The sequence below is a fragment of the Neofelis nebulosa genome, chromosome 15, assembly GCF_028018385.1.
Source record: "Neofelis nebulosa isolate mNeoNeb1 chromosome 15, mNeoNeb1.pri, whole genome shotgun sequence".
Lineage (NCBI taxonomy): Eukaryota > Metazoa > Chordata > Mammalia > Carnivora > Felidae > Neofelis > Neofelis nebulosa.
Window position 1 is genome coordinate 31,384,312 of NC_080796.1, and position 14,691 is coordinate 31,399,002.

Here is a 14,691-nt window from a genome sequence, read left to right on the forward strand (position 1 = left end):
ATTGTTCAGTTCTGCTCTATTAGTCCTTATTTCATGTGTAGTTGTAACACATATTGTGTGTTGATATAGATCTAAATGGTGATTGTCATTAGCTAGTATCAGTCGTGATTCAGAAGGTAAGATAGCAATTCCCCTTTAGGACCCTTATTTAGGGCTTAGCCACTTGTTTCTCAGATTAGTTGTGATTTTTTAAAAAAATCATTTTGGTTTTTACTATGTGTTTTGTTGTTACTGTTTACGATTGGGAATAGTTAGCTTTTGTGTGTATCCATCTGGGTTTGGTGGCACATCATAATGATGCTTGATATGCCTTGTAAATTGATTACTTGTGTTTACATTTGTTATTTTGGCCACAAACCGAAACCATTTTTTTCTGTGTCCTGAGAGTATGTAATGTTGAAAGCTTGGTTTAAAATTGGGCATAAACATTGGTTTAATTTGCTAACTTACATGAACTTATAAAAAAATATGCACTCACTATGAACTAACATACATGTACCTACACATTTCTTCTCTTATGACCCATAAGTAAGCTTCAGAGCTTAGAATTTCTTAGGAAGTTCCATGTAGTCCATAGTGTAGTCCAAGCAAAAAAAAAAAAAAAAAATTTAATGTCTACTTTCCAGGTGGGAAAATTGGACCATAGTGAGAATCCACGACATTTCCATGACCATGTAAAAACATTAAAAGAAGACCTAATAAACATATTCCTGGTCCTTGAGCCTCACTCCAAACAATGGACATTACTGAGTATCTTCTTACCCCTTTTTTCTGGCCTCCCAAGAGTACTGACAAGAAACCACATCCTGGGATAAGATCAGAAATACATCCTCTAAGAAGCTATAGTCTATGGGCAGCTCCATTCCTACCCACATCTCCAAACAGAAATCCCTGTGAGTCAAAGTAGATGATGATGTGTGTAATAGTCTACCAGCAGCGCAGTTAATCAGAAAACTCTCAGGGAAGAAGTACAAGAGAGTTTTCAGTACCAATTAGAAATACTGATCAGAACCAGGAAACACAGCTCCCTTAATCTGGCAGAGTCAGGACAAGACTCTTAACAGAGGCTAAGTCCTGAGTAGGCTATCTCTCAGCCACACACCCCTTCTCTCTTCTTAGGAACAGTTTGTCAGGTCCACAGAAATGATGGAATCATGTCTACATCAAGGGAGTCATATGAGTCACTTTTCCACTTCCCATCTCTACTCAGGAATCCTCTCCCATTCTATGACCTTCTTAATGATTCATCCCATTGAGGAATAGTTTTATAATTGTATGTATTTTTCTTGATGTTTATTTATTCTTGAGAGAGAGAGAGACAGTGGGAGCAGGCAGAGAGAGAGGGGGGGAGACATAGAATCTGAAGCAGGCTTCAGGCTCTGAGCTCTCAGCACAAAAGCCCGATGTGGGGCTCAAACCCACAAACCGTGAGATCGTGACCTGAGCTGAAGTCGGACACTTAACTGACTGAGCCACCCAGGTGCCCCTATAATTGCATGTATTAACTAATGGAATCCCGCAGCAAGTTCCCTGGAACATGTACTGCCAAATCTCATACTTGGCAGAGACAGACGCCAATCACTTAGCAAAGCATTCTTCCCTCTCATAGTGTAGGATTGTCACTGAGACATGGCCTCCTACCAAGGGACTCTATTTCTCAGACCCTTGCAATTCAGATATGGTTCTAAAACTGGGTTCTGGACCATGGAATGTGAGAGAAAGTGACTTGCAACCCCTCCAGGCCTGACACACAGAACCTTTCAGGTGTCTCCCACTTCCATGTCTTTTTCCTTTTCTACTCACTGGAATGGAAATGAGTCCCAAGGCGACCTTGCAAGTCACATGTTACAAATGGCAGGGTCCCTGGAATGACTATGTAGAGGGTCACCCTGTCCACTTGCTACCTATCCGTTATTAGAGCAAGAAAAAAAGTCTATTGTGTTTGAGCTACATACATTTTTAGGTCGATGTGATATAGTAGTTAATCTAAGTAATACATACACATTTCCTGGGTACTAGTTGTTAGTTACAGTGAGAGATTTATAAGACATGTGATTGACTATGCCAAGACAGGATAATAAATTCACTTCTACAGAAGGTAAAGCTAAGTGAGTAGACCTGTCAGAATTTGAGGGATTAATGTGGACTGGAGCAGAATCTTTTTCCCTGGCCATTTGGGTAGATGACCAATTCAGGATCTTAATTTATTAGATTTTAATTTATTAAAAAGCATGACAATATACCACAAACTATTGATTTTACCTTAATTTCATAGCCAAAGGAAGAAAGGCAAAAATATTAATTATAACCCCACTCTGCTCAGGTTGTTCCAGAAAGAAGTCCTTCTTTATGCTTAGGAGACAGCACCAATTAAATCTCATAAAGTACTCTCATGGTTGGAAATGGCAAAACAAGATGTTCAGAAAAATACAAACTCTAGGACCCATGGCTCTGTGACATTTTGGTTTCTATTGTTTTGGTTCCTCCATCTTAGGCTTAGAGTTTGACAAATTAGAAACTGACTACAGGCATCTAAGAATTGTTCTTTATTTAAAAACACATCCATGAAAAGCCAAGGAGCTATAGAGGCAAGGCTGCACCAATGTCTTCCAAGCCGAGGTGGAAGTGTCTCTGGATTTTCCAGCAATTCCCAGGGGTGTCATAATGACTCAACAGTCTGTTGCAATCAGATGTGGAAAGGGGAGGAGTGATGGCTGGAATGCAAAGCAGTGTGCACAACCCAGACCCATCCCAGCTTTGCCAAACCCAAGTGCCCCCATGGGAGTGTCTTGCAACATGTTCTGTTGAGAAATGAGGTTGCCAACCAGGGGGTTATTGCAATAAAAACTACTTGTGATGAACAATAGTTGTAATTTTAAATATATTTTTTTTAATGTTTGTCTTCCTTACTAGACAATCAACTCTGTGAGGGCAGAGACTACGTCACCACTGTACCCCAGCCCCTGACACACAGTAGGTACTCAATAAATATATGTTGTAAGGATGGATGGATGGAGGGATGGATGGATGGAAGGATGAAGGATGGAGCCTACCCAGCTCAAGTGTGAGTAGAAACATTCTCTGCTACAGGGAGAGGGAATGAGAAAATAAAACACGTAGACACACATAATTTTTAGTGTTTGAAAAGCGGGATTGAATTAGGACTAACAAATCTTCTAGATAATTGTAGTTCTTTCAATGCTCAAGCTACATTTTTCTATCACTTTGAAACCCAAAAGTAAATACTTTCCCAGTGTTTGCTGGTCAGAAGTGCTTGAATAAAAAAGTAGTCTCTAAGTTGCCATGGTGTCACTGGAGAAAGGATGGCACTTCTAGGCCCCAGAAGAAACTGAAGGTGGCAGGACCCAAACAGGCACCGTTGCTCCAAATGGACCAGCCTTACAGCCTCTCAGTCCACCACTGCTCATTTCTCCCAGCTTGAAAGTAGACGACATGTTGACAAACTGGGTGGTAAGTGGGAGGAACTCTGGTCAATGAGAAGCTTGTAGTTGGACACTACAAGGTAATAGTATTTCACTGGCCACAGTGTGACTGGACTTCACTCTCTGTTCAGACATTAGGAAGAACTGTATGGGTGGGCAAAGTAAAAATATTTCTCCTTTGGTCATATTACTCACAGAATAAGCTGACTATAGCCCAGCAGCATACTCCATACTCCATACACTGTCCATACTCCAGGACTCAGTGTGTGACTATCCCAAGGCAAACACCTGCCCATGCAGCTTGCCCTTCCATCCAGTCTACCCTTTGGGGTCCGGGCCCTTGACCAGTCTCACACCCAGTGCTACTTGCCTCACTGCCCAGCATCAGGAAGCAAGTAGTGTCACACTGGTGCGATAAGACATTTATCTGGCCAAGGTCTCAGGGATGGGATCAGGTTCAGTTGACCTGAGCATGCCCATTCAACATGCTCAAGTGTCTCCATCCCACCCCAACCACACGAGATGGCTCCTGAAGTCTGTATCCCAAGAACCTCAGCTGAGAAATCTCTATGGCAGATTCACTGTTGCTCAAGAGCCTGTGTATTATAGCAGCCTGGCGGCAGGTTGTCCCTGATGTTCTCCAGGTTCTTCACATCAGCCAGAATCCCGTCGATGCTCGTCTCCAGCAAACGAAGGTGGCGCTGCTGCCGACGTGCTCGATCTTCCAGCTCTGACACCAAGGGCCGCAGCTGGCTGTTGATCTGAGTCTTGGCTCGGAAGAGTTTCTGCTCCAGTAAGATCAGTCCCTCTTCATCCACACTGCCAGGCTGGTCTATTTTAGGGAATGAGAAAGGAATTAATATAGGAGCTGTGATTAGATCTCCTTGAACACACAAGGGCCTTCTACACCCTTAACTAAAACCTGTTTCCACCTGCCCAGAGAAAATGGTATGCCATGCCTTTAAAAGGCTTATTTTACATTGGGAATAATATAGAAAATATTCTGAGAGCTCTAGCCTAGTTACTAGTTATGAACTGCCCAGTTCAAGCCTCTGAACTCTATAGTGAAGCAATATGAAGCTTGGATTTCTTTCACTTTAGGGCCAAGTTCACACTCTGAAAAGACGAAGGCTGAAGGTCATAGGAGACTGAGTACTGTCCAAGGTGTCTGCCCAACACAGCTCACCCTAGGATCAGAATCAACTCCAAATTATGTTTACTGAACTATCCCTTGGGAAATATCTTGCTGTTTTCCATTAGAAGACCTTTAGAAACTGGCTGGGTTTGGGGTTTAAAGAGGCCAAGGTACACTTTGACATTTTGGGGATAGATTCCAGCTGGTAGGAGGTGATGTAAGCTATCATTCTGGCCTGAAACAGTGGGAATCTGGCTAGTTATTAGTTTATTTCCAATATTAAATGTAGTCATATTTGTTGAGGTATGTTTCACCCATAAATAATCTAAAACTAATGTCAGCAGGAAGGGCACCTGGTCAAACCTATTTAATGTGGAAAGGGTTTGAGTGGCCTTTGGTCAATTCAAACTCAAGGTCGGGTTGCCTCACATATCTGAGCCATGGTGTGAGCATTTGACTGCCTGAGTTTATTACACCTAGAGATTAAGCTGTTACTGTTCCCGGACTCCAGAGAGCAAACAGGAGAAACAACACCCTAACAAAAATGTACATCTGGTAGATCAGACCTTCACCTCGGAGCAGGGGAGAATTCCAGAATTCCGGGTTCTATGACATGCTGGGAAAGTTAAGTAAGCTTGGGAACAAAATAACCATGTCCTCGGAGAGGCAGGACGATCTGCTCAAAAAGGGCAGGAGCCTTGGAATCAAAGAGTCCTCAGTTCAAATCCCACCTCCACAGTTTACTATGTGATCCGTGGGACTTATCAACCTCTCTGAGCCTCAGTTTACTCCTCTGTGAAATAAAATAATAAAAATAATAAAACCTGCCTCACAGGACCTCAAAAAGGCTTAAATGACCAGAGAACACCTGGCATAGTGCCTGGCACCTGGTAAAACGCTCTCATTTTCTCTTGAAGGGCCCTGTGTGTTGCATTACCTTTTTCAGAACACTAAACAAAGCTGCTTATATCTCCACTGGGGAACTGGGTTTTGTGTTTTTTTCACCCTCAGAGGGTATTTACTCTTTGGAGCTAATGGGACTACAAAGCAGACTCATTAGTATAACAACACAGGCAATACTGATCTGCCAGGGTGAGGATGCTACTCCACAGAAAAATCAGATTTTCGAGTTGTCCTACCGAATTGAAAAGGTAAAACCAAACCTTTCCCTGAATGTGGCTGGAATCCATGATCAAATCCCTCGTTCCCTATCTGCTGCAGCCCCCGACAAATCAGGCCAAATGAGGGTTCGATATCAGGGGGAGGAATACTGTGGGCAAACCTGAATTGTTGCCAAACTGTGCCACTAAATCTATTTTATCCGAAAATTTTGCAGTATCTCTTGTCCCTACTATCTTCACATTTCTTCCAGACTATCAATCAGGCAGGTCAAGTTCCTGCTTATATCAAGGTATAACTGTGGGTTGGGAGGGACAAACAGCAGAATCAGCAAGTGACTCTTGACTTCACAGTCTGGGAGAATCTCCCCCGCTCACTACTACTACCACTATTGTATCAGAGTTCAGGCTTGGCCACCTCCTCCTCAACTCCTTCCACCATTTCCAAAATGGTCTCACTCTGCCTTTTGTCTAACCCACCTCCAAGCTCTCCTCCACTCACTCCTGCACTCCACTTAGTGATCTTTCTGAAATATACAGTGATGATGTTATTACTCTGCTTTAAAGTGTCCACTAGCTGCTCAGGATCAAGGCCAGAACCCTTAGCAGGACTGTCAAACTGTCCAGTCTTCTCTTTAGCTGTGAAGGTTGAATATACTGCCTCCACAATTTACTATGTGATCTGAGGGACATGATTAACCTCTCTGAGCCTCAATACACCTTCTCTAAAGACACCCAGATCTTTGACCTACAGACTTTCACCTCCAAGGGCAATAGGTACTCAATGACCCATCTTATAGACATTAAAATAGAATCCAGAAGATGTAAAGTCATGTGCCCAAAGTCTCTGGGTGTGGAAACAAAGCAAATACCCTTTAAGGGTATCAGACTTCCATTCATCAGGGCTAGGTCTAGCTAATTTTCTGGGCGAAGCCCTGAAGCATGGGGCTGGAAGATTGTGGATACTCCACATACCCATTAGATCTAAGATGCTATCCAACGTGTTGAGGGTGTCTTGGATCGTAGCTCCAGCATTCTTGGCTCTGTTATCAACTCTTTGGGCTTCTGTAATTACCTGGAGAAAAAGAAATACAAACCAGTCTTGAAAGGCTGTCTCTCACATTAGCAAGTTTAAAGGGATCTCCCATGGAAAACGATGGAAACTGACCATCTGTACTGTGTCCATATCCAGGTCAAATTCTTGCTCCTTCCTTGCCAGCTCTCCTTCCACTTCCCTCATCTCGCTCTTCAGAGTGGCCAGTCCCTTCTCCATGGCCAAGGCTCCATCTGCTGTCACGTTGGCTTCCAAGTTCAGACTCCCTATCTCCTGGGAGAAGAAAGGGAGCCAGGGACGGGAGGAGATACAGGGGTGAGGCACAAAAACATCCCAGAAACAAATACGGAAAAAACACAGCTGCAGCCAGGCCCTGATGGAGTGAGTTGGATGAACAATGGAACAGTCAGACTTGCAGACACACCCTTCCCCAAGCTCTGCTTGAAACAAGTTACTTTGAGGGTCTGGCTGTAGGTCCTAGGAGGGTCAGGAGTGAAACACTGATTCCCTGTCAAGTCAATGTTCACCAAAAAGTGAACACAATAAAAAACTATTTGGGAAAACTCAGAGGGTGAGAAATTCACATCATTTCCTGTCATAGTTCTTTGCTGCCACAGACTTTTCAGTGATTTTACTAGGATCCCTGAGACAGTTGAGTTTGAGGTGCAGAGAATGAATGGGCTACAGCTGTGCTTTTGTTTCTATTAGGACAAAGTTTATCAGTACCTTTATCAATAAGCTGTTGTTAAGCATCAAATTGCAGTTATCTGCGTGCTAGAAGCTATATAAAGAGAGGCACATGAAACTGGTCTCTCCCCTCAAGGGACTTACAATTAGAAATTATTCTTACAAATTACCAAGTGGTCAAATAGTCCAGATACTAAAAGTTCCCTTTGGGCTTTCTAGAGCTGCAGAAGCTTTTTAGAAGTCATGCTTAAATGAGACATAAGAAGCTCTCATCCAGCCGAGAAAGCACAGCTCCTACGATAGCATTTAACATGTGGGTTGTGGTGTAACTAGTCTGTCTCTCCCCATTGCACCAAGTGCTCCTTGAAGAGAAGGACTAGCTCTTTCTCATCTCCATATCCCCAGCACCAAGCACAGTGCTGGTACATTGTGGGAGTGGGGGAGAAAGGATATGTGGTGCTTAGACATAGAAAATAGAGATAAGGGATGCAGAACTCCAGAATTTCATAATCTTGGATCAAACATCGATGATAGTTGTTAATGGGGTTGAACTGTGTCCTCCAAGAAGATATGTTGGTGTCCTGACCCCCAGTATCTCAGAATGTGACCGGATTTGGAAATAGGGTTGTTGCAGATTCAATGATTTCAGATTGATTTCTGACTTCTAGCCTCCAGAATGGCGAGAGAATAAATTTCGGTTATTTTAAGCCACTTAGTCTGTGGTACTTCATATAGCAGCTCTGGGAAGCTAATACAATAGTTGATAAAAGTATATATACATATATCTTGGATGGCTCTGCTCATGGTATGGTCCAAAATGGCAGCTGCAAATGAAGCTTGCAGCTTTCAGAGACAGCCTTGTGACTCAATCAACAAAAAGGGGCACCTGTGGGGAGACAGGTTCTACTTACATAAACGGGTTAGAAGAAAGCTTAGGGCGGAAAGCCACCGCCACGTGGCGAAAACGCCCGAGGTTAGCCAGCGAGGTATTGTAATGGGATCACGAGTACCTTGTTATATCACCTGCAGGAAATTACCTTCCAACTGATGCCAATATACTGATGTATCTCAATCACAAACACCACTTACCCCCCCCCCCCCCCCACCCCAGACCCTTTGCTTCCTACACCCACAAGTTAATGATTACTGTTTGATTGTTTTTTCCTCATTCACACGTGTAAGGTGTTGTTTTCTTCACGTTCACCACGTGGGTAGTATCTCTGGAGCTCCATAAATATGGAGACAGACGCCCCATTCGGGCCTCTTGTCTCCTCCCAGGCGTTACGTTTCTCTCATGTTCAATTCTGCCTTTGTCCTCTTGCAGATAGGGAGCACTCCAGATTCTTAGTCTGTGATAGGTACCTGTGTGGATCTGGGGCTGCTATGGGCCCCAACGGGACTTTAAGTTGTAGGGATCAAAAGTGAGCCTGCTGCGCGCTCTCGCTCTCTCTCTCTGGCTTCCTACGCCACTCTTGCGTTTGGGGCTTCTAATGCCAGCCTACACTTCGACTTCTGTTTACCTGTTCTATCTTGTCTGCGATCTCCAGGGCCTCCCCGGCTGCAGTCTTTGCCCTCTGGGCATCGGCAGCAGCACCGCCCAGGGCTGCTTCTGCCTGTTTAGTCTTGTCACTAGCGCTTGCAACTTTCTGGCTGATATACGAGAGTCTCTTCATGGCCTCTTCGGCTTCTGCTTTTCTGTCTTCAACCTGCAAGTCAAACTCTGAAAGGCAAGAAAATATTGCCGTGAAGATGAAAAGTGACTTCTAGGGGCACTTGGGTGGCTCAGTGGGTTGAGCGTCCGACCTCGGCTCAGGTCAGGGTCTCACAGTTCACGAGTTTTAGCCCCGAGGCAGGCTCTGGGCTGACAGCTCAGAGCCTGGAGCCCGCTTCAGATTCTGTGTCTACCTCTCTCTCTATCCCTCCCCTGCTTGCACTCTAAGAACTCAAAACCTCAAAAATGTTTTTAATGGCTTATAAAGCTTACAAATGAAGGTGAATGGGACTAAAGTTTTCATGAAAAATTCCAGGAAGAGTGTTCTTACTGCCTGGGGGCAAAAGTAGGGGAAGTTGTGGCTCCTTATCTAGCAGAAAGTATCTTAAAGGACCCATTGAAAGAGCCATAATCAAGTTCTTAGAAAAGCTGACAATCAGCCTGTACTTGGTCCCCACCACTGCAAGAGTATTAAAACCCTAAAGTAGGTCAAAAACAGGTAGAATCTTTAACGTTATTTTTGAGAGCGAGCACTCAAGCACGAGTGGAGGAGGGGCAGAAAGGGAGACAAGGATCCAAAGCGGGCTCTGAGCTCAAGCAGAGAGCCTGACGTGGGGCTCGAACCCACAAACTGAGATCATGACCTGAGCTCAAGTCAGATGTTTGAGCCACACAGGCACCCAGAAAGCAGGTGGAATCTTTGAAGCCCAAAGTTTCAAGCCAGAGCCTTAAACCTAAGCTACCAATGATAGTTGGAGGCTGGATAGAGGGAGTAGAGGCTCTTTCTGTGAGGAAAATCCCAAGACTTTAGGCATGTTTTCTCTTTTTGTAAGTTAGTAAAGAAACCTGAAATCCTAAAACCTCTACAAGGCACAAACACAAATTTCCTGGGATCTAGATATAGTGACAAAGCTTGCTCTATCACCACAAAACAACCACGTTGATTCTACACTTAAAAAAAAAAATCTTTTAATGTTTGTTTTTGAGAGAGCACCAGCTAGGGAGGGACAGAGTAGGAGGGAGACCGAATCCAAAGCAGGCTCCGGGCTCTGAGCTGTCAGCACAGAGCCCAAGGCGGGTCTCAAACCCACAGTGAGATCATGACCCTAGCTGAAGTCGGACCCTTAAGCCACCCAGGTGCCCCTAATGCTGAGCCATCCAGGTGCCGTTAATACTACATTGGAACCAGCCAGGTTACGAAAGAAAAGGAAAAATATCTGTGGTAGTAGGATGCTGGATCTGTGAAAGGACCTTAGAGATCACTTAATTCAACCTTCTCTCTTTAAAAGAGAAGACCTTAGGGTCTGCAAAGGCTGTGACTTTGCCTAGTCAGCACCGAGCAGTCAGCCCAGCAAAATTCAGAACTCAAGCCTTTGGCCATCAAGCCAAATTTTCTGCTACATCCAATATTAATACTTTCTTAGAAGTTTATTAAATGTCAATATCCCAATGTATCATTTAGAGAGCTACATATGGATTCAAGATAAATTCATGGTTCTACCTTTAACCTAGTCAAGTGACCTGACCCATGAAATACTTACCTCTGAGATTCTTCAAGATGTTCTCAACTTCATAAAAAGTGGAATTGCCCATACTTAGTGCTTCTTGGGCTCTGCTTTTAGCGAGGTTGGCACGGGAAAGCAGCTGATCTGATTTCTGTAAAGAGGCATAGAATAAGATTAGAGTAAATGTAACCTACACTGAGGAAGAGTATTCCTGGCAGAACAGCAGAATCACCCTGGCACGCTTCATGACGACAGAGTGCTGCGATTCACCAGGAAGTCTAGGGGTGTTGCAAAGCCCTCCACAATCTGGGACAGAGTGAACTCTATAACCTAACAACAAATCCCATATAGAGAACAGTCACAAACTTGTCTACCATCAAGGACAAGTACAGTTTTGCAAGTCCTAATCTTATACTCTAGATACTTCCTAAAGCCAAGCTAGTAGAACAAGCTGGACCAAAATTGAACTCAGGCCTGAGTCCAATTCCTAGGTTTGAGGGCTGAGCCAGTGGGTGGAAATGAATTCTATCAAGTTGTCTGTTACTCCATCTATAAGATACCATGACCTTCAGAGAGTTTTCTGTGGTTCCTCTTGCCATACTTATTCACTCAGTAGGCATCCATTACCTGGCTGTTGAGTGAATTAACAAAAGGATACCTGTCTCCCATTCTTTCCGTTCTGTAAGAGCTGCTGGGTTTCTTCTTCCCAGTTTCCCAGATTGCTTTGCATGTGCGTGAACTCCTCCATACGTCTAGTCACCTGGCTTGAGAGAGAATCTGCTTTTTGTCTGATCCTTTTTGCTTCTACCTGTAAGCCCAAAGAAATGAAGGAGTCTGACTTTCGGCCTATCAGTCACCACACCAGCCTTCTTAGGAGCTGGCATCATTGTTTGAGAATAACTGCAAAATCTAACAGAAATGAAGCAATATAGCTAACGATAGCAGCATCAGACAAGTTTTGTCTCTTAAAATTCACATGTTTACATATGCATGAAAATGTTGTAGGAATCATGGTGAGTGCTTTTTGCATAGGTAGAAAGCTGAATCTTAATCTATGTGACAGTTAAAGGAATTGATGACAGAAACAACGTAAAACTTCTGAGAAGAACAAAAGGCTTCTGAATGGCAGTACATAGAGATGTACTATGGTTTGGACCCAAATGTAAATACCAAGCTTTATCCATGGTAACTTCCCACAGGTTTCAGTAGTCCCCAAAACAAAGGAAGAGACCTAAAATTCTTATCAGCCAGCAGCTTCAGAATGTGGGCTAAGGCTTTTTCAGAGGCAGACTAGGGTTTAAGAACAAGGAAATAGTTAACAAGAAAATACACTCCCTAATACAATGCAAGAAAGGTCCATATGGAGGGAAAGCTGAATGATTTGAGATTATGGAACCCCAGAAGAAGCAAGCACTATGGCCCTTTTGTCCACCAAGCACATCAGTACATGCCCTCACCTGAAAAGACTGATCACTGACTCCCTGAAGCTGAGACACGGAATTAAGAAGGCGAAGGCTATGCTGATAAGACCTGTCTGCTTCAATGTCAGCTTGAGTGGCCTCCCCGGACAGCTGCTGGGCCAGGGACTTGGTTTTCTCCAACCTGCAGGGTGGGGAGAAAGAACTTTGAGGAACCCACTATTAAAAGCAAACATTCATCCTGTCGTGTAAAAAGTATGGACGTTGGAGTTACCAGAAGAACCAAATGAGGTTATGTGCCAGATGTGTCCCTCTCCATGATCTAAACATAAACCTTGAAGTTTATACAGATTAAATCAGAATTCAGCCCGAGTTTCCCACTCCTTGATAACGTTTCTACATTCCATGCCATCAGATGGGTTTACTCACATCCTTCAACCACAACTTCCCGCAAGTACTGCAGTCTCTCAAAACACAAATTTTAATCACCCTTTTCTTCCAGCCGTAAAGGCATGTCCTTTCCCCCAAATCAACACACTCCTCTTGTCCTTTAGCATTATTTGCTAACCAAACATGGTGTGCCCCTCGCATGTGGTTTGCACCACACCACAGAAGGATGCAGATTATCTTGACCCGTGTTGAGGACCCGTTGAAACCTACTTTCCCATAAGGCCTTGCACCGCAGAGCCCTCCAGGCTGCCCCTTCCACCTCCTTCCCGCTGAGCCTTGCGTGCCAGCGACAGCGCTTGTTTGGAATAGTCCTCGGTTTCTCTTACCAGCCGCTCCATGTTACCTGCTGACCCAACATGGCTGAAAGGATTGAAAACAAAGAATCTGAGTTTTCATAGCACAGGGCCTCCTTCAGGTGTTCTATTTGAATGAAGGGAGAGGAGTAAAGGAGCTAGTTTGGCTAGAAACGCCAGACGTAATCGATCCAGGTTAGTCGGAATGAGGGGATCTGAAGGTGTTCTGGAGATGGAGCCCACATCTTAGACCGTGGCTGCTGATCTTTTCCGTTCATGGTGGAACCAGGGGGAGCGGGGCGTGGAGACAGGTGCGAGCAGTCCGGGGTGGTGGGGGAAACGGGCGGATAAAATACTACGTTTATAAGCTTTTCTGTGCCGCAAGAAACGCCTAGGTCTGATTTCATCCAGAACCCACACCCCCGTACTCTTGCTGCCACTCGACATTGGACCCTCCTCCAGAAGGGGGCAGAGCCTGTCCGTAGAAGTCCCCCACAAGCTTAGAAAGTGATTTTAAAGGAGAAACAAACTCGAGGGAGCTCATGCTACAAAAACACAAACCGGCCCCCTTCACTGGCTGAATTCCATCTGGATTAACTGAGCCTTGCCACCCTGCTGAGCACTCTTGCTAAGAGCAAACCACTTCACCAGGGTGGTAGGATTTAGTCAGGCTAGGACTAGGGAGCCGCCTGGTACCACTGGGGCCCTGCAGAGCCGGTTTTCGGGAGGAGGCTCCCCGTCTACAGCCCTGGCCCCCACAGGCTAGTGAACAACTCGTTGCTACTTGTTCCCAGGCTCGACGTGGGAGCCTGGGAGTCCCTCAAAGCTGCAGAGCGTTCTCTTCCAAAGGCTGACTTCATTTCACGGGCCAAAAAAAATCACCTCTGACACACCAAAGCCATACTGTGAGTCAGAAAAATCTGTGGTAAAAAACACCTCCACCCGCAACACTTGCCAAATGACCGTGGCCCAGTGGCCACACCTACATACACTAAAAGCCAAGAGGTTTAAAAAAATGGCCCCAAGGCAAGGAAATGGCTGCAAAGGAGGCTGGAGGCATTGAATATGTCGCCTAGGTCCTGAGGATTCTAGTCTTTATAAGGCTTTTTATTTTTTAATGTTTATTTCTGAGAGAGTGATAGAAGAGGAGCAGAGAGGAGACAGAATCCAAAGCAGGGTCTAGGCTTTGAGCAATCAGCACAGAGCCCGGCACGGGCTGAAACTCCCAAACCATGAGATCGTGACCCGAGTGGAAGATGCTTAACCGACTGAGCCACCAGGTGCCCCCTGAGGATTCTACGGTCTTGCTCGAGTCTGGCCTTGCAGAGGTAGCCTGAAGCAGGGGGTCTGCTCACCTGTCTGCCAATCTTGTGGCCTCCTGAGCCAGGCTTTGAAAACCATTTGGCCCCACGTAGTGCTCTGAGGGAGGAATGTTCTGAAAAAAAGAGACTTGGTTAAGACTTTGCACTCGGTCCTGAAATCTAAGCGGGTTTCTGCATCTGTCCTGTTAGAACTTGTTATTAGCCACACAACATTCTACACCCTGATGTCAGGAGTCCCTAGTCACCATAATTATTAATTAAAAAAAATATAAGAATAAAGTAGAAATCCAAGACCAAAAAACCCTGTATACAAATACTGATGCATGTAAAAATATATTCATGTTAATATGTATTTTCATATGTATTTAAGGTCGATAGACTATATACCAAGTTTCAGTGGCTATTAATGGCATCAGGATTTTTATTTTCTATTTTCTACAAAATAGAATATTTTTGTAATGAAAAAAATCAACATGGATTTTTTAAATCATTTCCTCAGCATGATTGTCTTCCAATTTCTGTATTCATCTTTCACCCACTTATTGTCACCATTGT

The 14,691-nt window shown here is 44.4% G+C and overlaps 1 protein-coding gene across 2 annotated transcripts in view; it reads right to left on the reverse strand.

Moving 5' to 3' along the window:
- Positions 1-2,531: 2,531 nt before the first annotated feature.
- Positions 2,532-14,691, reverse strand: part of LAMC2 (laminin subunit gamma 2) — a 58,224-nt gene continuing 46,064 nt past the window's right edge. For both annotated transcript variants that reach the window (XM_058702136.1, XM_058702137.1), the window contains exons 16-24: positions 14,170-14,249; positions 12,732-12,881; positions 12,111-12,255; positions 11,312-11,461; positions 10,690-10,804; positions 8,958-9,157; positions 6,865-7,023; positions 6,672-6,771; positions 2,532-4,275 (exon numbers count right to left, since the gene is read on the reverse strand). In XM_058702136.1, the coding sequence (XP_058558119.1) occupies positions 4,022-4,275; positions 6,672-6,771; positions 6,865-7,023; positions 8,958-9,157; positions 10,690-10,804; positions 11,312-11,461; positions 12,111-12,255; positions 12,732-12,881; positions 14,170-14,249 (1,353 nt within the window). In that variant the 3' untranslated portion in view covers positions 2,532-4,021. The remainder of the gene's footprint in view (positions 4,276-6,671; positions 6,772-6,864; positions 7,024-8,957; positions 9,158-10,689; positions 10,805-11,311; positions 11,462-12,110; positions 12,256-12,731; positions 12,882-14,169; positions 14,250-14,691) is intronic.